This window comes from Silurus aristotelis, assembly GCF_946808225.1.
Source record: "Silurus aristotelis genome assembly, chromosome: 4".
Classification (NCBI taxonomy): Eukaryota; Metazoa; Chordata; class Actinopteri; order Siluriformes; family Siluridae; genus Silurus; species Silurus aristotelis.
In genome coordinates this window covers 25,410,166-25,434,750 of record NC_139577.1, presented here as the reverse complement: position 1 = coordinate 25,434,750, position 24,585 = coordinate 25,410,166, and the positions used below count along the sequence as shown (strand labels likewise).

The 24,585-nt window shown below is 37.1% G+C and overlaps 1 protein-coding gene across 6 annotated transcripts in view; it reads right to left on the bottom strand.

The window, feature by feature from the left end:
* Positions 1–1,519: 1,519 nt before the first annotated feature.
* The window catches only part of sorbs1 (sorbin and SH3 domain containing 1), a 47,972-nt gene continuing 24,906 nt past the window's right edge, over positions 1,520–24,585 (bottom strand). For 3 of the 6 annotated variants that reach the window (XM_083538496.1, XM_083538498.1, XM_083538497.1), the window contains 13 exons: positions 21,867–21,916; positions 18,292–18,467; positions 12,319–12,404; positions 11,707–11,874; positions 11,481–11,527; positions 10,593–10,707; positions 10,363–10,488; positions 9,692–9,886; positions 8,624–9,172; positions 7,137–7,235; positions 5,481–5,665; positions 4,733–4,839; positions 1,520–4,561 (listed from right to left, as the gene is read on the bottom strand). In XM_083538496.1, the coding sequence (XP_083394622.1) occupies positions 4,494–4,561; positions 4,733–4,839; positions 5,481–5,665; positions 7,137–7,235; positions 8,624–9,172; positions 9,692–9,886; positions 10,363–10,488; positions 10,593–10,707; positions 11,481–11,527; positions 11,707–11,874; positions 12,319–12,404; positions 18,292–18,467; positions 21,867–21,916 (1,971 nt within the window). In that variant the 3' untranslated portion in view covers positions 1,520–4,493. Of the gene's footprint in view, positions 4,562–4,732; positions 4,840–5,480; positions 5,666–7,136; positions 7,236–8,623; positions 9,173–9,691; positions 9,887–10,362; positions 10,489–10,592; positions 10,708–11,480; positions 11,528–11,706; positions 11,875–12,318; positions 12,405–13,589; positions 15,003–18,291; positions 18,468–21,866; positions 21,917–24,585 lie in introns of all 6 variants that reach the window. The other 3 variants (XM_083538501.1, XM_083538499.1, XM_083538500.1) reach the window with 3 other exon arrangements.

The window sequence follows — 24,585 nt, the reverse complement described above, 5'->3', positions numbered from 1 at the left end:
GAAAACCGATGTGTAAGAGTTGATACATTGCTTTTGCTATACCTATCATAAATACCAAGGTTGTAAAGCTAGTCATAAACTTCACTAAGTCAAAAGTTATAAATTGAGCCATGTGGTGCTCTTTCTTTCCTGCATATATAGGTTATGTGATCAATAGCAATAACAAGAGTAATTTAATGTAATCTAATCTTGTTAATCAAATGTGGTGTCTCTATAGCTAGTTTCCTATGTACATTTATCATAGAATTACATTTACGATAATGAAATCTCACCAATTTAGATTATTTGTATGAAATGTAGGTCTGACGCAGATTGTGTGCATGGAAGCTATTTTCAGAACATTGCTGCCACCTTGTGGTGCCGCACTGCAATACTTATGTTACATTACATTACATTGTTTTAAAGATTTATATTCACACACTTGCTGTCACCCAAATGAAGATGGGTTCACATTTTGAGTCCTCTCAAGGTTTCTTCCTAAGAACATCTAAGGGAGTTTTTCCTTGCCACAGTCACCATGGCTGCTCATCATCAGGGATAAATTACATCATTCACCTTAACTCTTAAATTTTGTAAAGCTGCTTTGAGACAATGTCTGTTGTGAAAAGCGCTATAGAAATAAACTTGACTTGAATTGACATCAGATGAGGGAAAATCTTGACTTTTGTTTGGGGTTTTTTTTGGCATACAAATGATTTAGTCAACGTTTTTATGTTTGTGGTGAGCTAATAGGCCTCTAATAAGCTCATGTCTAATCTTGTCCATCGTCGTCACTCCCAATGAAAACCTCAACATCTTCAGCTCTGCTACCTCCAGCTCCACCTCCTGTCTTTTACTCAATGCCACTGTCTCTAAACCATACAACATCGCAGGTTTCACCACAGTCCTTTAAACTTTCCCTTTCACTCTCGCAGATACTCTTCTATCACACATCACTCCTGCCACTCTTCTCCACCCACTCCACCCTGCCTGCACTCTTTTCTTCACTTCTCTAACAAATATTAATTTACTATATAAAATATTATTACATATAATGTGTTATTATTTTGTAATCTCAATGTTTTTGTTGAGGTTTGAATTACACCAATAAGATCCAGCTCATTAATAAGTGAAAGAAATGATGCCAGGATGAAGTCAGACTTATAACTGATTAATATCTTGACATTGGTCTGTAAACTATAGTTAATTAAAACAGACTATGTTTTGGTATGTTATTTTATTGTTATTAAAAACAATGTTTTATGATGTTTTATTATGTTATTAAAAACAAAATATTGAGCTCCAGTCAAAGTAAGAATACTCGAGGTGAGAATATTGAGAAAAGCATGACAAAAATGTGGAGAAACATGATCTGAAAAAAGAGCATGTGAAAACAATAAGATTAAAATAACTACACTTTAAAAAAAAAATGTATAATATCTGTAATTAAATTGTCTGTAATGGAACCATTTGTGAGACAATGTCCTTTCAGATTTGTAAAATAAAATGCACATGAAAAGTCGAAGAAAAAAATCAGTCAAAAGCTTTAATACAGTTTATTAAATATTGCATAATAATGAAATCACAGCAGTAAATAGCAGTAAATGTTTCCAACATTCTATCTGTAGCTGCACAGCAAATCAAGGAAAACAACATCTAACTGCAGTGTGAGCTTCTCTGCATGTGGAAGATCACTACAGGCATGATGTCACACTCTTTATGACATGTCCAGTGATTGCAGACAGGATCTTGGAAAATGTCTCCCCTGACACACTTGTGGTCAAGCATCATATTCTACAAAATAACAGATTTCCTTTTCAATGTATCAAGGCAAAATGGAAAAAAAAAGAGGCACGGTTAACAAAGCTGTGAGACAAAAGGCATCTGGATCCTAACACAGTGCTAGAAATTTGTTCATTCACTCATATCAGAGTGCGTGCGCCATAAAGCAACCTGCTGTGCTTTCCTAAAACTCGACCTATAATATAAACTATATTCATAGAGGCTGTTGTGACTTCAAACATTTTATTTATTTTATACTATACATATTTACAATTACGAATCTCTCTGTCCAAAACACAGGATTCTCAAGACACTATATTCATTTGCTTAACTTGTAGCTCGCATCATGTTTCGTGCAGTCGACCGGAATAAAGCTGTGATGAACTGTAAAACGTTTGTGAATCTATCAGTGTGCTAACTGGTTTTGAGCCAGCTAATAAACAACTCTTTATTAGTAACCAAGAACATGATAAATACTGAATGTGGGTCTATTTGGAGCACAGTTAAACATGTGACACACTCCGCACATGCTCAGCAGTGACCCGTTGTGGCATGATTGAGAATGCAAAGCGCAATAATAAAACTGGGAGCAAAGTATTCAGCAGTCATTAGGTCATTATCTTAAATACTTCATGGCGGTTAGAGGTGCAAGAGGTCAGAAACACATGCATGGTATGTTCTTCGCGTCGGGTTTAGTCTTTTCCCCTTCAAATTCAAATCTACACCACACTGGAAATGCAGCTACAGCTGAAGTTACAAAACATTTATAAATAGTTTGTATGGTTAAGTATACAGGTAACAAAAAAGATCCTAATGTAGCTTACATTAGTGCTTATAAATGGCACTTCAAGATAGGGAGGAATGAGGTTCCGCATTTCATACAGATCAAAAACACTTTCAAGTTCTGTGATCCTGGGTTAATGCTTGCTGTCCCTCTTGCTCCAAGCTTTCTAAAAAGAAATCACAAGTGCACACAGGCCTGTGTAGTACAGCAATGTATTACGGTGATCATATGTGTTGTTTATTTTCAGGATTAGGAAAATAAGAATATTTAAAGAATAATTTGAAATGTTACAAGAATAAGGATAATAGGAACTGTATTTACATTGCTTTAATGAATATTTCTGAAGTGGTTCCTAAAATAGCCTCTATATTTCTAAAATATTAATTGGATTCCAATATTGTTTAAACGTCTTGTTTTAATGCCCAACAATCAATAACCCCTATCGCCTCCTGCCCCGTAGAAGTAGGGATGAACAAATGTTTCAGTGCCCGAATTCTCCAAGTAGCACTTTTTCTGCCTCTGCATTTGAACTAACATAATGCTGTAGTACACATGCCAAATAAAATACACTACAAGTTAAAAGTGGGGACACAAAATTCAGTGTACTTTTCAGAGAAATAAAGATATTTTGGTAGAAAGCATTAACACTTGTAAATGTAAATATTGAAATGAATGTCTGTGTATACATTTATTTCTGAGTGAAATGTATTAATAATGAGCTTTTTGTTGTAAAAGAAGAATTTGACCAAACAAGTAGTTTTCAGTTACGTTAGTATTGTAGCTTGACCTATTTGAGAAGATCGTTACTAAAGCTGATTAAGATGATCCCAAGATGCATCATGAATACTGTGAACAATGTTAAATATAAAACAGTTTATACCTTATTCTGTTTATTTTATTTTTTCTGGAGAATTCTTATTCACTGTACATACAGTATAAGAGATGAGCCTAGTCACACTACTAAGTGTTTTAAAGTCATTTATTTTTAACTGCTGATCTACTAACACCATAATGAAAGCAAAATGTCACTTAGTCATTTACAAAAAAAACACTGACAATTTGTATGTCTAGTAACAGATCAGTTTTACTTAGGTAAAGGATTATAATTGATGGTTCCTTTTGTATTAATTCTATTTTTATGAAATACAGAAACCAAATCAGGATGTTTTAGATTTTGATGAAACCTGATTCTCCTGGTCTTTAAAGCCTATATACTCATAAAATAGGATTTACAAAAAAAAAGGATACTCTTTTTTATATCAATTCATTCAGCCAATAAACGTGATAAATAAAACACTGCAGCTGTGATAAATAAAACACTCTATAGCTGTGATAAAAATTATACTGAATTTCCACACAGCTGATCTTCAAAACATCATGATTAGTCCACACAGACTTAAGTGCCTACAGTTCAGTGATATCAGTCCATGTGGCAGTTTACATCTGAACAGAACCTCAACCATGCAATCGTATATTGCTCTCAAAATATACACAGGGAGTCGAAAACAGATTTTTAGGTCTTCTGTAAATCCTTATATATTTTTTATATACATACTTTATTTTGCTGACTTTTCTCCAGCCTTTAAACCTTCAACAATAGTTCCCTCCTTTAAGTGCCTTTTATCTACACTCTGACCCTTTACAATACTGGTCCTGGTCTGTTGCTGTGTTAATGTCAGGTATGTGATTCAGTAAAAAGTGAGAAAACCGGATGTAAATAATGTATGTTGTATAAAACTATATGTGAAAGACTGATCCTTTCCAAATTCTTGCTGACATGCTACAAACCTTACCGATCACATACCTGGGCATTTACCTGGGCAAGACACAATACTGTCCAAAAAAAGGGGGAAAATATTCAAACACTTTAGATCAGCGAGTAACACTGTCCCACACAGGCTACTATTAACATTGTGTTAGACTCGCTAGATGCAGACAGTTTCACATTTTACAAGTTAACGGCTTTCACGTAGTTCCCTGGGAAGGTGCCAAACTTTTTTGTCCTCTTAGATGTACCTACACACAAACACACAAACAGCAGTATAAATATATTCCAGTCGTGATTAGCAAGATGGCAGTTTGGGTTTTAATAGGGCCTCTGCAGACTGATTTAGTAATGCTGTAACGATGTAAAACAGGAAAGAGGCCAGTTCAGTAAACTATCCATTACTATGAATACAGACATACCCACAAACCAGCCGTCATCGCATTTCTCCATGACGTTCACAAGGTCTCCCTCCTGCAGCTCTAGTTCATCTTCATTCTGTGGCATATAGCTGTACAAAGCCTGGAATCTACTCACACACATGAGCACATACAACATACATCAGGGTTTTATGTTGCACCTTCATTACAAAGCTTATATAGAATTGTTAGACATTTTTTTACTGTACGCTTGCCGGAAAAAAACCATCAGAAATATCTGCAATGGCTTTTATAATATAATTGGAATTCACATAATGAGTTCTATTAGATTACTGAAGTTTCCATAAGAGATACTGTCATTTTCCGGTTGTTGTTATTATTACATACAAAACTGGCACATGATAGGGACACTTTTCATGGATAAATGATTACAAACAGAATAAAGCTAGATTATGGGTTGTGTTGTTTCACAATGATTCAGAACAACACATCCCATTAAACTACCATTACAGACCAGCAGAAACACATTACACTCTATTACAGCAGTCAGACTGATGAAACCTACAAGTAGCATTATATGTAATTTGCTACAACAGGCAATAATACTTAATAAAATACATTACATTATTCATATACCCAATTATGTGGAATATGAAGACCACTGATTATATCAATGATTTATATTGTTCTACATTTATGGTAATAAGAAATGCTACAGACATCATCACGCAGCATTGTTTGTCATAGAAGTACACACACATTGACAACAGCATCCACTGATCATACTCACATGCCGCAGCTCAGGCGTCCAGGTTCAGGGCTGCTGCTTTGAGACTGGGGTTGCTGGGAAATGATGAGAGAGCGTTTACTGAGGTGGGGCATCAATCTATGGGCGGAGTCTATAGGGCGGGATAAAGTGCTGCAGTACCTCACTGAGGTCTCTGCAATATTCATGATCTCATTACAAACTGCCTCCTATCAGAGGAGGAGGAGAGTTAACAGGAGGAGGATCCACAGAGTGAGAGGAAGTGTCAGTCAGTCAGATGGAGGAAAGGACGAGTGGGTTAGAGATGGTAGAGAATGGAAGACCGGTGAGTAAAAAGGGTGGAAAAAAGGGTTGTCCATTAAAGCCAGGAAAGCCCAGGGGTGTGGGGAAAGAATCCAGGGGAGAAGCATGGAAGAGTAAGATAACAGAGTGAGTCCACATAGGTATAAGGAAAAATTTGAAATTACTGTATAGAGGTCAGATTACACATTTATGTCATGCATTTTAAAAATGACCTTTAAACATAAAAAATATATAAGAAAGATGGACATGAATACAAATGACTGAATGTGATAGTTTTTAAATAAACTTTTCACATAATTTTCAAGATTTACATAATTTTTCCTAATAAAACATCAATGCCATCGCCAGTTCAATTAGGGCTGTCAATCGGTTAAAATATTTAATCGTGATTAATCGCATGATTGTCATGAGTTAACTCGTGATTTATCACAATTTTATTATAATTTTTATATTTTCTAAATGTACCTTATATTAATAGATTTAAAAATGTATAAAAGTTCAAGTTTAAAAGTTTTTTTATACTCTTTGCCGAATGTGTGCATCATGGCGGATTTTTGGTGCTGGATTTGAGACTTGAGATTATTATTTTTTTTAATTAAAAATAGTAAAACTGAAATGTGCACTGCACGTTAATAAAATTAGTGTTGCTAAAATTAATTTGCGCTATCGCGTTATTTGATTTTGACAGCCCTAATACGAATACGTTACATGATATACAGTAATCCCTTGGCACATCACAGCTTTCTCACTGCTTTCTCACTGTAACGCAGGTTTTTACGTGGAACATATCAAATTTTGTTTTGCGGATTTTTCTTTGTATCGTGGGATTTTGTGGTATATAGGTGGTATATAGGTAGTATTGTTAAGAGTTGTTTTAATTATTTTTGCAGTAAAATAAGCATTTTCTAGCCTAAAAAATTAAGCTTTCAGAAGAGCTGTAATGCTCTTCTTGGGTATGCAGTACATTCATTTTATCATCATCACCGTCATCATCATTAGTACTGCACACTTAATTTATCATCATCATTCAAGTTGTATATAAGAGTGTCGGGGTGGTTTATAAAGCCTGAAGATATACAGGTATTCTGTATACTGTACTGTATGCATATTAGGTTACCACTTGGCAGAATTTTCTGGAACGTACCCCCAAGGGATTACTGTATACACACACACACACACACACACACACACACACACACACACACACATTATAATATATATATATTTATATATATATATATATATATATATATATATATATATATATATATATATATATATATATATATATATATATATAAAATGAATTTACTGCATGAACAGTAAGTAATATTTGTTGTATTGCAAATATTTCTGTATGGATTCTGTAAGAGGTACCGTGAATGAGTTGGCATTCATGCTGCTGTCCTGGATGTCAAACAACATGACCGGACTTCTTGAGGATCTCCCAAGGTAATCTGCTTCATTCTTCAAAGGCTGATAGAAAATAAAAAAGAACCTTATTGAAATAATCATTTTAATAACTAGAAAAAAGAGCGGTTAAAAAGTTTTGCAAATCGCAAATGTTACTTTATGACCAATAATAACCCAGATTTGAGCTGCACCATTCATCTTCAAGTGCTTTGTGTTCTAAGCCTCACAACAGCTTCACATTAGAGTGCTGTGAAAAGGTATGTGAGTCAGTAACCACCAAATTGCTTGCTGCAGTCAGAAAAATGAGAACAGCGGTATTACACGTGTCACCCTCGGCTACTCCAATTCAAGCACTTTTAACAATGGACACTGTCACATAGAAGGTTTATAGAAATAAACAGCTTATTGTTTATCCCTTCAAGTTTAAGAGTGAAAACATGGAGGAACTCACTGTAGTGTCTGCCTATGGAAATAAAATATGTTCTCTGAAAAATGATAACATAACCTGATCACAAAAAGTGTCACGGCATGTGTTGTATGTCATCCAAAAATAATGGAAAATCACAAAAATAAAAACAAAGAACAAGTAGGAGGTTAAAATACATTTTCTTGATGGATTATCTCTTATAAAACCGTGCTTAGAAAAAAAGGGGATTTATAGATTTTTTGTTTCTCATAAAAGAAAAATTACCCACTTTTATTACTAGTGCTCTCATACAATTATTGACCTTAAAGATCATTGTCACTCTCTACATTTTTATTATTAATTAAATCAGCGCTAATTAACACTATAGTCTTTTATTTATCATGTAAAGTCATCTCATTTACTTTTTTTTTTTTGTTTAGAACTACCAAAACCTTTGCCTTGGTATATATTATACTGTAGAGTATAGGCATAGCCAAAACTATAACTTAATTATAAATTAATTTACTTTAGACACAGCCTAATATAATAAAATGTTGGAAACCTGCCAGTCAATCAGAAATAATGTATTTAAAGAAATAATGTATTATACACTTTCTTATATCAACAGATCATCATAGTATCTCATGACAACCTTACATGATATGGTCCATGACACATTATGATAGGATTAGGTCAGTCGTTTGGCACAAGGTTGGAGTATTGTGTTACTAAAATGTTCCAGAGACTCTTCAAAAAAACAGTACACACTGCATGAATAAACCTGGACATGCAAAGTTTAAAACAACCCAGCAGTCTTCTTCAATACCTTCTAAAGAACTCAAAAGTCACCATGCAGCCATTCCATTCACAAACGTGTATCCATTAGGTGAAAGCTTTGCCGCAAATGTGTACACAAATTCTCAACAAGACAACCAGCAAGTCGTGGCATTGCTCCTTTGATCAAGTTGTTAGAACTAAAGCTATGACTAATGATAACACTTGTTTTAGCACTTAAAATAAGCACTGCACACCATGCAGGAGATACCTCTGCTGGACTATTTCTCCAGCTGCATGGTGCCTTGCGGGAGCCCCCAAACCTGTCCAGCTCTCCCCCTTCACCCTCCTGTGGCTCTGAATCCAGCCTTCCTGCTCCCACCAGCCATCCCTCCATGCCGGCACCCCCACATGGACTCAGACTACGTGACAGACGTGGAGAAGGAGGGAAAAGGAGGAAGTCTTCTCCTAGTGGTGGTGTAAAGGTGAGAAACGGAGTGGCAGAGTTGGGCCGGGGTGGATAAGGAGGGGGCAGAGGGGAGTTGGATGGCGAGGCCATTGGCGAGATGAAGTATGGGCTGCTTGTAGTAGGAGGCACAGGGCTGGCTGAGTGCGATGGAGGTAGATATTCACCCAGACGATAGGCAGTACTGGGCAGAGGAGGCAGAGGAGGAGTTGGGGCAGCCGGGGGGCTAGAGCTCACACCTCCTACTGTGAGGGAGATCCATTCGTTAGATATGGCATGAACTTCCGGAGAGACAGATCGGCGTGGTGAGCGTGGTAGGGGAAGAGGGGAGGTGCTAAGACGGGTACGCATCGTCTTTTAGATCAGGAGGTTGGAAAGAAGGGGAGAAAGTACAGAGGCAAAAGAGTGTAAGGCATTAAACATGGAAAGTAAGGATAATGATTTAAAAAAAGGAAAAAAGAAATTGTACATGACCTTTTGTTGGGTATAAGTAAAAAAAAAAAGGAAGATAATAATAAAAAAAATCCAACATAAAAATAAATGCTTAATTCCTTTAATGTGCATGAAAATATATTTAAAAGGTTTTTTTATTTTAAAGTTAAAACATGTCAATTAAACCTGCAGCAATAATTACAAATATTTAGAAAACTGTTTTTTATATCCAAGCTGTCATTTTAGCCCATTCTCATTTTTGCACACACACCGCAAGAGAAATAAAAGAAAATAATTATGTTAATAATAATGATCAGTGTGCATATAAATATAAGATAATGGGAACAAGATCAATAACTGGCACTCCACAGCTCTGCCTGAAGAAGAAAGCCATTGATTTAAGTAGCAGTTGGTGTAAGAAGGTCTGTAAGTGACACTCACCTGTGGGGATGCGTTTGTGCTGCGATGTGGTGACTGGCTAAGTGGAGGATCGGGGAAGTCCACTCCATTCTTTACGCGAGGCTTTTTATGCACATCCACGTAAGTGACTGGGAAGATGCCTTGTCGGTTGGTGCCTGAAATCTTTCCTTCGTACCAGTTTTCATCCACCCTACGGATAAGTGTTATCCGTTCTCCCTGTCGTAAGGAAACAAAAATAGGAATAATCTATCGGCACATAGACGCAGACGTAAAAGATCAGAATTGTTTTTGTTATTTATTTCTAAAAGAATAGGTCTATAATTCTATTCAAGCAAGACAACAGGGCGGCACAATAAATAGTTTTTTTCATAATCACAGTATTGACTTTCAACAATGGCACTCTGACAAACAAAGTGTTATTGATTTAAATATTTTTATTTCAATTAGTATAAAATAATGCAGAGTATTCAGTAACCCTGGCAGACCCTAACCACGTTTCTTCTGTTTCTGGGCATTTCCTGATCACAGTGTGTAGCACAGTAATTTTAATATGCTATTTTAAGTTCATATTGTGTAACTCTAGAAGAGATATGCACAACACAATGCCTGGGGCCAACTGGATATTCTTAACCACAGAGATGTAACGAAATCCTATAGTAATAACATAATTTAGTGCTTTATATAACGCTTACCTTTCTGAAAGACATCTCAACAGCTGTGTCCCCGGTAAAATTGAAGCGAGCGATGGCCTCTCCATACTCCAGCACATGAACTGGAGCGCTCTTTTTCGGCTGGGCTTTTTCCGTCGGGGGCAGGAGCTGAAGAAAAGTAATTACCATGACATGAATATAATATATAATATAATCCAAACATATACAAAGAAAAAATTAGCAAAGCACTTTAGCAAAGTGGTTGTGCATACCTCAACATAGTTGCGTGGGAAAATGCCAACTCTACCATGATGCTCTCCTTCATACCAGTTTTGATCCACCTGCCGAAAGATGTACACAATGTCTCCTTTTTGAAATGGCAGCTCCCTGACAATGAGAGGTGAAGTCCGGTTAGGTATTCAGTGCAAACTCTTTCTAGCTTTTTAACATTTTTCATGCAGGTTGTGTAAAGTTTTTTCCTCTCCTAATTTCATTATTTGCTGTTGCCAGTTCTGCTGAAATCCTAATTTTGATTGGCCAGATTAAGTTTTGTATCACAGTAGCTCTGAGCATGCAGCAATGTTTATGTTAATACACTCAATTCTGATGCATAATTGTTTTAATTGTAACAAGTACTTGTATGCTGTAAGCTTGATATGGTTATTTCGTATATTTGAAAGATGTATAGTGTTTTTGTAGATGTAAAGTTGTAACTAAGATTTCTGTCACAGGAAAGTCTTCAGGATGGATGACTTCTTCATTTCTTTATATCATGGCAATCTTACTAAGATTAAATAACTTTAAGAGAAAAAATAACAAACTTTTATATAAGAAATACCTAAATATTCATAACTAGCAACAACCATACACAAATTAGCAGTGTGTTAATTTAAATAAAATTAAATAAACTGGGCAAATTGTCATGGTATGGAAGAATTAAGACAGGATGTGCTGTTTTTGGAAAACGATCAACAGTAACTCAGCATTGAGATACATCACAGCACCTCATCACTCATGATTTTATTAATAACATCATGTCTTATTGTGTTTCATTTTCAACTTATCACCTCTATCTGCATGGCATAATTAAACTTCTATTCTACCACTGGTACCAAGTCAAAATTAATCTAAACTTATTCTGTAAAAATATCCACACTCACTTCAATGTCTCCGCTTTGAAATTAAACAGGGCCAGGGCAGGTGTTCTCTGTAAACAACACATTCAAACCAAATACAGTGTTAAATGTAAAACATGATGAACAACAGCAGTGAAGTCCATTATCACCCTTGCAATTCATGATAAACGTCATAAAGATAATCATTGGCTAGGACATTGGGTAACAATTTTTGCCCTACAGTATATTCATGATGTCATGGATCAGTCACCTCTGGTCCAGATTTTCTTTTCTCTGAGTCATTGATGGTGAGCAAGTCCCCAAAGCGCTCATTGGTGATGAACTGCTGATGTGTGAGGACAAGGCCTGCATGCCTACGTGATGCAATGTCCGCCTCCTCTTGTTCCCTCTTTAAGCGTCTCTGCTCCTCCAGAATTTTCTGGAAACAAATTATTTTAAAAACTAGTTTGCCTCAGTTTGTAAAAGTCCAGAAAGCTATAAACTTTCTGCTATTCTGACAGAATCATTTATCATTTGTTTAGCATTTCTATTTCTTTAGAGATCTATTAAATGTAAATTGCTGTAAGTATGAACTACACAAACTATAAATTATATGTACGTATACAACTATATAGTATATAGTAAGAAAAACAAAAAATAACACTTTTTGTTTGGAGCATGGCGTTAACTTTCTCCAAGCACATAAGTCATGGGTTAACTTATTTCCAATTTTTTTTTTTCTATTAGCTAATATTCCCAAACAGCTACTGTAGGTATCAGAATTTAGATAATTAAGACAATTAAAAAAAATGTATATGTAGTTTTATTCAATTAATAAATATAGATAAGATGAGAAATGAATGGACCAAAACCTAAGGTGTACCTCTTTGTCTCCGTAGCGTCTGCGGGCCACCTCGTCTGGGTTATCTCCTTGATCTCCTTGGCTTAATGGCTGTGAGGATTCTGAGTCTGTTTAAGAACAAGCAAAGTAACTCTTTGTTCCCTTAATAGCTAAATCTTAAAGGATGAACTTGTTCTTCAGCATGAGAGAGAGAGAGAGGGCAGAATCAGGTAATATTCTTAGATACGCTTTCACCACACTCTTAACACTGTCACTGCACCAGTAATGGAAATGTTAATAAAAGATATGGCATGGATAATGCAGTTAGAATAGAGCACACAAGTAAATGAACTAAACTAAGTAAACACAATGATTTGCATGCTACATTCAGTGCTGCAACTACTGGGATGCAACCAATACACTATATACTACAGAAACCCGTGTTCAAGTTAATGAGTGAGAAATGTTTGATGGTAAGCCATTAGAGGTTCAAAAACACAACAAGAGAAGCTAAGAAACTGAAAATGATGTATGAGACAACATACATTTACATTTAGCATTTGCAAATGTATAATATAAAAAGAGTACAGTGAAATGTACAAAATAAAACAAATAACAATCATTTCATACATATGAAACGGAATAGCTGTCTGGGTATGCAGGCCTAGACCACCAATAACTATCAGTCATGGCCCGAACAATGTTAGAAAGTGTTGCTTTAAAATGTTTATTAAATACATTTTTATTTCAGTAATATGTTTATTACATTTGGTGAGATAACCGTAATACTTTTGTTTGCTATAGTAGTACTATACTATGCTTAATTGAATTTATTAACAATCTATATTTTTAACCTTGCAGCTTCGCTGCATTTCAAGTTTAGGTATCAGGTTTCCTTTAAGACAGAGCCGTTAACTACACACAAATGTCTATATGGATATCGATTTTATATCAATATTAATTATCATATGTCTTTGGATATCAATAAATAAGATTCAGAAAAAGGCATGACATCACTGATGTAAAAAATAAATTTCTTTATACAAAATGAAAACTGAGATACGATCTTTGCCTAATACCCACACACACATACCGAACAAATTAAGATGAGCATCATATCATTCTTCCACAAGATCACACAAAATTGGTCACACACTGCACACCACTAAGATGGAGAAAAGTAAAGTCACTCGGTGGTAAAAGAAGAGCAGACAGGAGAGAGGGATCAAAGGAACATGAGTGATCACAAATACAGCCATGGCTGGGAGTGAGCATGGACAGAGTGACATTCGAGAGGTTCTCATTATAGCCACCTCCACAGTGGTTTTTATTGGCATCTGAGCGCTCAGCATCGATGAGGTCATCGCCATTGGCCCCCTCTGAACCATTACTGAGCCTTTCTAGCACCTCAAGAGAGGACAGACGTTGAGGGATGACAGGTCGCAGTCTGGACGAGAGTGCTCGAATCTCTGCAGTATCTCTGGCCAGGCTTTTTGTAGCTGAAAGAGTCTTTTTGGCCTGGAGATTGTGCAGGGTTTTCCGTAAGGAGAATGGTACTGGCCCCATTAACAATAAGTTTGTGGGAGGGCCTGATCTTTTCTCTTGCAGGCAGCTGCTGGCCTGCTGACGCTCATGCCTGAGGATAGTGGTGAAACGAGTATAGGAGGCAGGACAGGAGCCTTTACACTTGCTGGGTTTGAGGTGGAAGGGGAGGTGATCGTGAGGATGGTGGTGGTTGTGGTTGTGGTGGTGGTGGTGCCCTGATGTTGGGGTGTTAGGAAGTAAGAGACCAAGAGAGGGATTTTCCTTTGGAGCATTTTGCACACAACTGTCCTTCTGTTCTATTTTGCCATCATTGTGTGACAGTAAGTCCGTAGTTGAGCTATGGTTCTTTTTAGAAGATGCAACACACACCTTTGAATCTTCGTTTTCTATGAGAGTCATCTCCTTCTTAGAGTTCTGCTTCTCATCACACACTAAGGGACAGTTGTCTATATGTGCTGTCCCTTGTGTTACTAAAGACTCAGCAGAATGTGCTGACTGAAGAAAAGAAGCTGCAGGGGCGGGACTATGGGAGGGACTTGAGCCACTGGTAAGTGTAGGCATGGAGGCAGAGCGTGTTGGGGCGGTGCTGGAGCACTGAATGATACGCTCAAACTCCATCACACGACAACCGACGGCATGACGGGGGATGTTTCTGCACCGCTCAGCAGTGATATCAGCATCTGACCTTTCGAAAAGTAAAGCCAAGCTACGCACACTAGCATGAGGGCTGAAGCCCAGCGATCTTGGCCTCTCGATGTGATGCATGTTCCTGTACAGGGTTGAAAATTCAGCGGTGCTGTTTACAGCTACGTTGAAAGGCCCGTTTTTGACAGGCGTGATATTTTTGCAAATAGTTTCTGGCAAGCAGTTGGCGTTAGGGTCTGAACTGAACTCATGATACATGTCTGTTGTATCATCGTTTCCTGAGAGACATGGCTCTTTGTGTAGTTCCTCACAGCTGTGCACTTTGGCCCATGCCGTTGCCTCGACTCTCCTCTCCTGGTTCTCATCAGTAGAAGGGGCAAATTTAGGCTTGAACTTAGAGGGGAGGATTTGAGGAATGCAGGCTTTGGCAGCAGATAGGGATTTTTTAGTCTTGTTCTGAGCACCTAGTGTGCTACTGGCAAGAACAGAGCGACCATTTACAGAGGAGCATGGTGAAATCACACAACCATTCCCACCTTTATAATCCAGTGGCAGGCATGCAGGGTAACAGAACAAACAGCAGGTTAGACTGTTCTCTCACCTCATGAAGACAAATACAGTACATATGCAATTACAATGGCATATTTTTTTTATATAATAAATACATATAAATAAATTATATTAACACATAGAGATAGTATAACAATAGTTCTATTTAGCTACATATCATGGGTCCTCTATTAAAGAATCTTTGGTTTAGTTTTTTTGGTTTAGTATTTTGGAAGCCAAAAGATTGTTCTTTGAACTGTATAAAATTGCTGAAAAAACACTGAGTAAAAATACACATGCACACGATACACATCAAAAGAAACTATGATGGAATGGTATGAAAAAAAGTACTATAAATGTAATATATTTTTAAAATATGACGAAGAGAGTTAACTACCTCAACTGGCACACAAGACCAAAGTCAATGCCAAATAGTGACAGATCATTGGCATCTTAAATGATATGCTGAATTTTTCCCACTTAAGTTTTCACCATCATCATTTAAAATGCACATATTGGTGCAAAAAGCACAGCCTTGGCCTCCGAACCCTCTTTTCATTTTTTCCAAAACACAAGGTGCAAGGCAGTTCTTTAGTTGAAACTGTACCATACATAAATCATATATCCTCCAGTTTACGTTCCCTTTTTCAGCTGCTTACAGGTTCATGTCTCAGATAACCTTACTCAAAAAGTGGATCAAGCTCATGCCTGTGCTCCAGGATGAATAATAAAGAATAATAAATTCCTTTATATACTCACTGTTTTAAGGGTCCTTCGGCTGAGGTAATGTTTACATTAAAATTCATTCCTTTAATGTTTGCTTCCTGACTAAGCCAAAAAGAATCAAGACTTAAACCACTTGATCAGTACACTTACAGTGGGGACGTGGCTTACAAGCTCCAACAAACAGATGCAACTGTTTCCTATTCTAAAGTTGATTCCAGATAAAGCTGACATGGGTTTCCTATGACCCCATTCACAGTCTCCAGTGCATCAGTAAGTCAGGCAGACTGTCAGCTGTGGTAACACGCTTATGTAACTGCCCCTCTAATGGCTTCCATATGTCTTTGTGACTTTATGGAATTCTGAAGCAAGGTTTTATGTGTCCTAATTAAAACTCTCTTTCTTGCACTTTAGCCAAAAGCAATCTACTACGACTAGTGAACACTAGAAAAACGTTGGATGCTAATAAAATATAGTCAGGAAATTCTTGGAATTAGAGAACAGTAAAATATCATGCAAGAATGTAAGAAAAGTAAGACAACTATTCCCATCCTATATACAGCAAATGGAGTTTATATTGGAATAAATTCTTGAAACATTTACTGTTTATAATAATAAACCATATTGTAGTTTATCATTTATAAGCATTGAAAAGAACATTTGCTGTCTCAAAAACACTGTAAATGCAAAATGTTATCCCAAATTTCTAACATTCCATTTAAGGTTAATGCTTTGTCTGTAACAACAATAAAGGGGCATGCTCGAGAGCCTGTTTGTTAATGAAGTGAGGCAGGGAAAACTGAACGGTAAGGATCACACACCTGTGTGAAATTTTACTAAAGAGTGTACTATGTTTCAGTAAGACGAGAGCCTCGGTTAGGAGAGTTAAGATACACAGAGTTGTGTGTGCTGGGGAATATGTGTAGTGAAATTAAACGGATAAAAAGTAAAAGGGGAGGAAAATAAAGTGCCCCTTTCTGAGGTATCCCAAGCCTACCTACCTTCTCCCTAAATCCCTTCAAGCCAAGCAAAAGTTTACACGTTAACATAATCCACAGGACTGTGGAATTTTTGATTCTGATTAGACTGAAAGTGTCATTTATTTTCTATAAAAGCAGCTCTGTTAGCTGTATTTTTCTTGTTTAGTAATTTGAACAGAGTAAAAGGCTGATATATATGGGTTGTGTTTTATTTCTGTTGATATACAAATTAGACTAAGTACAAGTCTAAACATCTCTATAACCCTGATTGAGATACTGCAGATGAATGAATGATAAAACACAACGATGCACATTACACCACTAAATAAAAGAATTTGCCAAAATAAAATGTATAATAGATAGCGTAGATCTAGCATAACATAGAGCACAGCAACTGTGTTGTAATTCTGAATAGCTTGGAGATAGTTGATGAGCACATGAGTGAGGTGCTTTACTTCTGACTTATAATTAGTGCTGTGTTAACTATTAGAGGAAACAGTCCCTGTCAACCCCCTTGTGTACCCCATTTCAACCCAGCAAACCTTCCCTGGGTCACGTGAAGCTCAAATTCCGCCCTTTGACCCCAGTCTGACAGCTGACTTCCTCATGCTTTGGCATCTCCACATGCTCGGCATATCCATCCCACCCCCACGACTCCGGTCACAACCACCAGATCCTCACATTAATCTACAGCAACACCACTTTTCTTCACACTCCATATCAGAGCCGGCGTCAGGCTCCACTGTAGGAGTGGAGTGATATGAAACCTTACGGTATGATAAGAATGCAAGCCAAAATCACGGTGTTCTGTTAATCGTGGAATTAAGTATATGGCACAACCTTAAATCACGTGTAGTGGCACAGTTATAAAAATATTTTGGGTTAAAAAAAACTGCTAGAATATTGTGAATGAACAGTATTCATACAGCATCAGTGATGTAATAAATTGAACACAAAACCAACCTAAAGTAAACTATTTCTGGACAGTATGTAAAGTAAAGCATTGCTGTTTATCACAACAATTCACAATTACCATTTTTTAACCCTCACCCATTTATTCACACCAGAAAAACTAGCATTTCAATGGCATTATTGTCCAAATTGGCATACCATATTGTTACAGCTTCTACACTTCAAAACTGAGCATAGTTACCCACTATATCAGCTGTGTATCTGGACCTTACACCCAAAAGCACACAGCCTCCAGTTGACACACAGGTGACTAAAGGTCAGGCTGGACATCTGTTAGGTGTCAAGTGTAAAATAAACTGTCAGCTTCAGAACACAGGAAGACAAATAAGCGGGGTTGCTTTAGCTAAATTGTGCAGAAGGAATTTGATGATGATAAGATGAGCAGGGTTAAAAAGAGAAGCCATTCACTGGTCCAGCTTAGCAGCCCATTAATACAAGTGCTAACATACTGTATGTGCATCCAATGCAGGATTACCAGAAATACACACACATACACACACGCAAAGCATATTATAATCTAGTTCACAGGAGCTTTAGCATCAGCGTTCCTCGACTCAGGTTTAACAGGAACAATGATTGACAGGGAAGGCTGGGGTCCTACCTTTAGAAGAAGTACTAGGATGGCGTTTGTTAAGTGCTCGCAGGCCCTGCAACGGGATGTCGCCACCCTCCAGGACGGTTTTGTAAATGTGACGATCACATTCTGGAGCTGCGTGCTCAGCACCAGCCGAGCCGCTCTCCTTCCCCGCCACACTGGGGCCCGATTTACAAGGCGAGCTGGCAGCACACAGAGACAGACAAAAATAATCTGATATTTTTACACGCCTCTACAGGCACAATTAGTAAACAGCAGTTTATTACAGATTATTACTAGATGAGCAATACAAAATAAGAAGCAAACATCTTATTGGAAATTTTTTTACAGGCTTCTCCAAAACCACATTATTTATTATTCTAGTACCCATGATCTATAGTCTTATTATATTATTAATAATAAGTCAATAAGAACTTGTGTTTGAAAACATGGCACGATCAAAGAAGGACTTTTAATTCATCACATATAAATAATGACTTATATTCTAGGCATTATTAATGCTGGGAATTATTTTTAGCCCTTCAGGGACTAATGTGTTTCTGATAATGCCTACTAAGCAAATCTCTTGGCTCTCTTTCAAGCCTAAGTGGTTGCACCTTGATATTAATAAGACAGAACCAGCTGCTTTATCCTTCATCCCTCATCCAGGCATTCCTGAGAGGCCAGAGGTTCAATGCTTCAAAAATGTGTCTAAAGCTTCCCACATGGAGTTCATGGAGTAACTTTGTACTTATTCTCCATGGATGCTCCCCCAGACTTTTCTATCTTGGATATTTACCAATTAGATTGTACACTATAAACAACCCTGGTAATAAAAGAATAAAATGCACCAGTAAATATGTCACATGCAAAACAGTCCTAGGTTTCTATAACAATAATTAAAAAAAAGTGAACAATAGAGAATACATTTATAAAACGATTTATTTAGTGGTAAGAATAGCTAGGCTATATTTAAACAAACTATACATGCACACAGGAGGAAAATAAACAAATGATTTGAGAGTAGGTTTAAAGCAAAACAATGATTTCAGGCTTGCAGTTGAGGTCAGTGGTCTGCTACACTTTTATCCCTGAAGACTGCTTATTCACCAGCGTAATGAGTGCGGAGTTCAGACCGCATCCCTCAAACACACACCCTCCTTTCATTGCTGCATGCATGCTAAAATCATTCAAAATGTTCTGCACATTTTAATGCTCCTGAGCTATGACTTAACAGATGCTTTACTGTGTTTCAATAACACTGCCCATATTAACAAGCTGCTGAAATAGAGTCTTGGGCATTGCGGAATTACACATAATTCTGATTGCATAAAACTGCAAATTAGAGTACAAATACACAAGTGTGAGTTGTGTAAGCATTTCAAGTCACATTTTGAACCCCCTAACTTGCCCCTAAATCTCCAAGTGGCCTGTGTCGACTGAGTGTCAACTTATTTACCTTATATTAAATACTGTGTGATCCACATTTGCATACTGCCATGTGAGAGACTTTTATATTTTCTGATGTAATAGCAAACATTACATAGATCGTTTAGTTTTATCTAGCTTAATATCCTAAAAGTATGTGAAAACATAATAATAATAAACATAGTTGTACTCGATATGTGACATTTTAAAAATACACATTCTAGCATGACTGAAACTAGAAAAAAAGACACTTCAGTATCTTCTGACAGCAGAAATAGGACACAGCTAATTGGGTTCTGAAAAATCTAATTATTTATCTTTACTGCCTAAAAGATTTAATGCAGAGGTACATACACACACACACACACACACACACACACACACACACACACACACACACACACACACACACACACACATATATATATATATATATATATAGACTTAATTTACTGAATCAAGTGTGATAATTGAGGAATTTGTCTATTAGCTATATATTAGTGTCTAAGTATAAACAGTGGACTTTAACTAACCACAATGATTTAAAGTGATGAATAAAGATAATTTACTATTGGGCTGTAAAGTATGTATAATAAAGTGTAATTTATTTAATCATGATTTATAAGCTTGGTATATTTGTATATACTATATTATAATCCCTAGAGTACTAAGTACCTTATTGGCTTTGCCACAATCAGTATAACCACAGAATGTAAAACATATTATCTTGTAACGAGTGGCTGATTACACCGGCTATGTCATTCACCAAGCATTAATAGTGGCACAGACACATGGGAGAATGGTGACAACTCCAAGAACACATCAGATATTTCACAGCATGCAAAGAGACTCTATGTCCCACCAGATGCCTGAGGAACTCGAAGTGTCTGCCTGCCAGTTGCTAGAGAGGAGATGATCTTACCAGATTTAGGCATGAATTTAGAGCTCAGTCACATTTCCCCACATATACACACTCACACATACATACACACACAATAGCAAAAAGACTTTCAATACAGGTAAAGGTTCAGCCTCATTGTATTGACAGAAATATAGAAATGTAATTTTTAAATCATTCAGTCTTTAAAGATGGATCATTTGCAAGCATATCATCCTCTCTGTCCCCTGTTTAATCAGAAGGTTAGCTGGCCTCATGGTTTATAACAAGCTGATGTTTGAATCATGTGGCTTTGGAAGAAAACAATAAAACCTTTAAAAAAGCTAAACATCCTCTAAACATTACAGGCAAGGCTCTAAACCAACACCACAGATCTTTTGATTACTTTGTAAATGATTACTCAGTGTGGTATTTTCCCACACATCATTTTCAACAATTTATAATAATAAACAGAAGCCATAAAAAAAGTTACTCTGTTTCTATGGCTATAAATATGACAACAATGTATAAAACGATTTGTTTATTATAGTCGCTGGGCATTTGAATAGAAAACATTCAAAAGCTTTGGTATTTAAATTGCACCCTTTAATGCTATTTTTTAAGGCAGGACGACAGTACATGGCACCACGGGTGTTTTAACACAGGAATGGAATGTTCTCTCTATGGGCTGTCAGGGATGTTTGTAGTACTTTCTACCAGTAGAAACAATAAAAGCAATGGCTGTGGCAAGCTACGAATAATTTTAACTTGTCCCAATAGCATCAGAAATTATCACAGACATAAAAAGAGTAGTGAGATGTAAAAATTGTGCCTAGTAGTGTGACTGCTCTCTAAAAACCGTTTTAGATGGAAAACATGAGCCTCATATAAAAGCTATTCTCCTCCATGGGAGAGATCAGGGTTTCAGGGGAAATTCTACAAAGCCAATGGCTGGACATGAGCACCGTTATCTTTCCACAAAAGACATCCAGGTGTTATTTTCAGTCACTGGCCTCAGCATGGAATAAATCATCACATACTATCCATTCCCTCATACTGTCCAATGAATTCCACGCCCCTAAAACACACACACATACACACATGCTTATGTCAAGCTGTTCTGGTATTACTGGGGGGTACTCAGGAAAAAGGAGTGGTGGGGGGACAGCAGTGGTCTCCTCTGTCCTCCTGAGAACAGACAGCTATTCTTCTACACAAGCGCTGGAAATAAACAGGAGATGAGCATGCAGAATTAAGTGACAAAAGAAGGGGGAAAAAATACGAAGCATTGACTTACTAGTGCTGCAGGTCGGAGGCTGTTTCCAAAGGAGTGAAAGAGGGGGCACTCTGCAACAAACCAAACAAAGAAGTCATTGATAGCTCCACAGGCTCAACTCTTCTGGCAGTTAGAAAAGGACAGGGTACGTTAGTCAGGCAAATTCACATTCGCCCCTGACTCCAGTCTCCAGTGCTCAAAGCTTAAAGTCGTAATGTCCTGTGGACGATGTGTAGCTTAGGGAAGCCAGCGAGTATTTTGGCCCGCATGCAAGTTAGGCACAAAACAAGCGGCTGGAAGTGAGGGGTGGGGTTAGTGAGCGGTCTGTGGGGAGGGGGCTGTCAGCAGCTCAGCCAATCAGCTCCAGCCTCTTACTCTAGCCTCTCGATTGTTTGCTATGGAGTCATTCTCATTATGGGCTGACCAGACTGGCAGACAATTAACCAGCTGGCGTGGGAAGGAGGCCAAATTACATGGACAGGCACACACTCACTCATAAACACACAAACACACACACACACACACACACACACACACACACATTTTCAGAATAGCGTGCATTGCGTAAACCCATATCTGACATCCTGTACATATGCGCTGAGGTATCATTAATAGTGAATGGAAGTTTAACTATGGCAGTGCTTGTTGGCACATGTGCCGGGCCAATAATGTGTGGGTGACTGTTATTACCAGGCAGCAAATCCAAACGGAATAGAACAGACAGCCACTCAGCAGGGCTGGTGCGCTTTGAATGGTTTAGCGCCAGCTAATTTTAGGCCTCTGTTTCTGCTGCTTTTCCCCAACTGAACGTCACAGGGAACAAAAATAATGCACCTCGAGATAAAAGCGCAACTGTGGTTTTGCAAATATGATTTCCCAATTGCAAATGTACCTTTTGGAGGAAAATGACTTATGTGTTTACACAGCCCTGGCTACTTCTGTAACCAACATGTAAATAGATGGACCCTGTGCTGACGTCTGTCCCAACGGTTGCTGGGGCAAGAAAGGTCACAAATAACCTTTGGATATGAATGTCAAGCTTTGTATTAGAATTTCAATCTGGCAGTTCTAAAGACTCTTCTATTTATAAACCTACATGCTCCAGAAGCTTCATTCTTCAAGGGCAACTGATACATGTACTCAGATCAGTGGAAAAGGGCTCTTCTGTTCCTGTTCTATATGTCCATTTGGTAATAGTAAATGAGGGACAGGACATACTCTTGGAGCATGAGTGTTTAATCAAGATTAGTCAATAACACAAACAGGAAGCATGCATAAGGGCCTTATCTGAAGCAGTCAAGTGCAATCAAGATACCAAGATATAACAAAAACAGAGAGTAAACGAGTAGAAAGGAAAAGCCAATTACATTGTCATTTTGGCATTATGACAACTACAATAAATATAAATCCATATTTCTTATTTCTCTCTAAGAAGCTCTGGAGGCTGTGCTGTATTTCACATGATGACTCAGAGCTTCCCTGTTTCCTATAAACACAGGGTATAGGGCTGTAGGGGTCAAATAAAGGGATTCTTTAATGAATACGTAAGCCATAAATATCCCTTTAAACATCTGGCTAATTATTTTGTTATAATATTAAAGTCTGATGTTCAATAACTATAAATTAATTAGGAGTAAAGCAAATAGTCATTTAACAATCTGGTCCAGAGTATGAGAAAATACCATAATTCTTCATATTTATAGAATTGTAGGTTAAAAGTAATTAATGTGATTCCCTAAAAAACAGTAAATCAGTTAAATCAGTTTAAACTGAATTATAACTTCCACCTTTAATTATGTAAGCCAGAGACTGACTAGTGACCTAACAAATGCAAGTGGGCTCACAGGCATTTATTTAAAACACTGAGCCAAACTACAGTCAATAGCTCATTATCCTCTCCCTCAGGATGTCAAAGTGTCTATAACCCCAGTAGACCAAAGCACAAATCATATACTGTATGTAACAATAATACTCAATAGTAATCATCAAAGGTGATATGATGTCGCAGAGCAAAGTTATTTTTGTCACTCAAGGTGATTGAGCTGAATATTTTCTAATAACCTCGTGCACTGAATAGTTTTATTACTCTTGTTTTTAATCTTTAGGTTTGTTAATAGTTACATTTATCATTGTAGGGCTTCTATGAAACAATTTGGATCCTGCTAACACTTATACTATAAGCGGCCATTTCCTTGTACTCTTTGTTTCTTTCTTTTAGAGTAAAAGCTTGTCACATTTCCATGAAACCACAAAGTCCTCTGTCCTAAAAACTCACCCATGTTTGAAAAGTGACAGCTTTACCATTGTATAGTTTACTGCTGAGTCTAGAGACTCCTTACAAACCTGCTAAATTAACGTTTCCTAATAGAATGTTTCACTATTTTAACAAACACAACAAATCCAGGTATGTGCACTAACTGACATTCAAGTCCCTGTGTAAGATACAGTAACATTATAATAAGAGCACCTTATTCTCTAGGGGATTCCATAGTGAGGAAATTCATTAACCACCATCATATTAAAGTATGTAACAGTGATGTAATACATGGGGTTTTAAAAGTCTCCACACACAGGCTAAATTAATACTTTTTCACAAAATGTAATTTTAATTACAAAACATCTGTTATAAATAGGAAAGATGGAGCAAATTATTGAATAAATCACTGAACCATCTGTCAGGTGGTTTATTGAAGCAGGAGAATTGGAAAGCTTTTAAATGAACCGACTAATATGAAACACG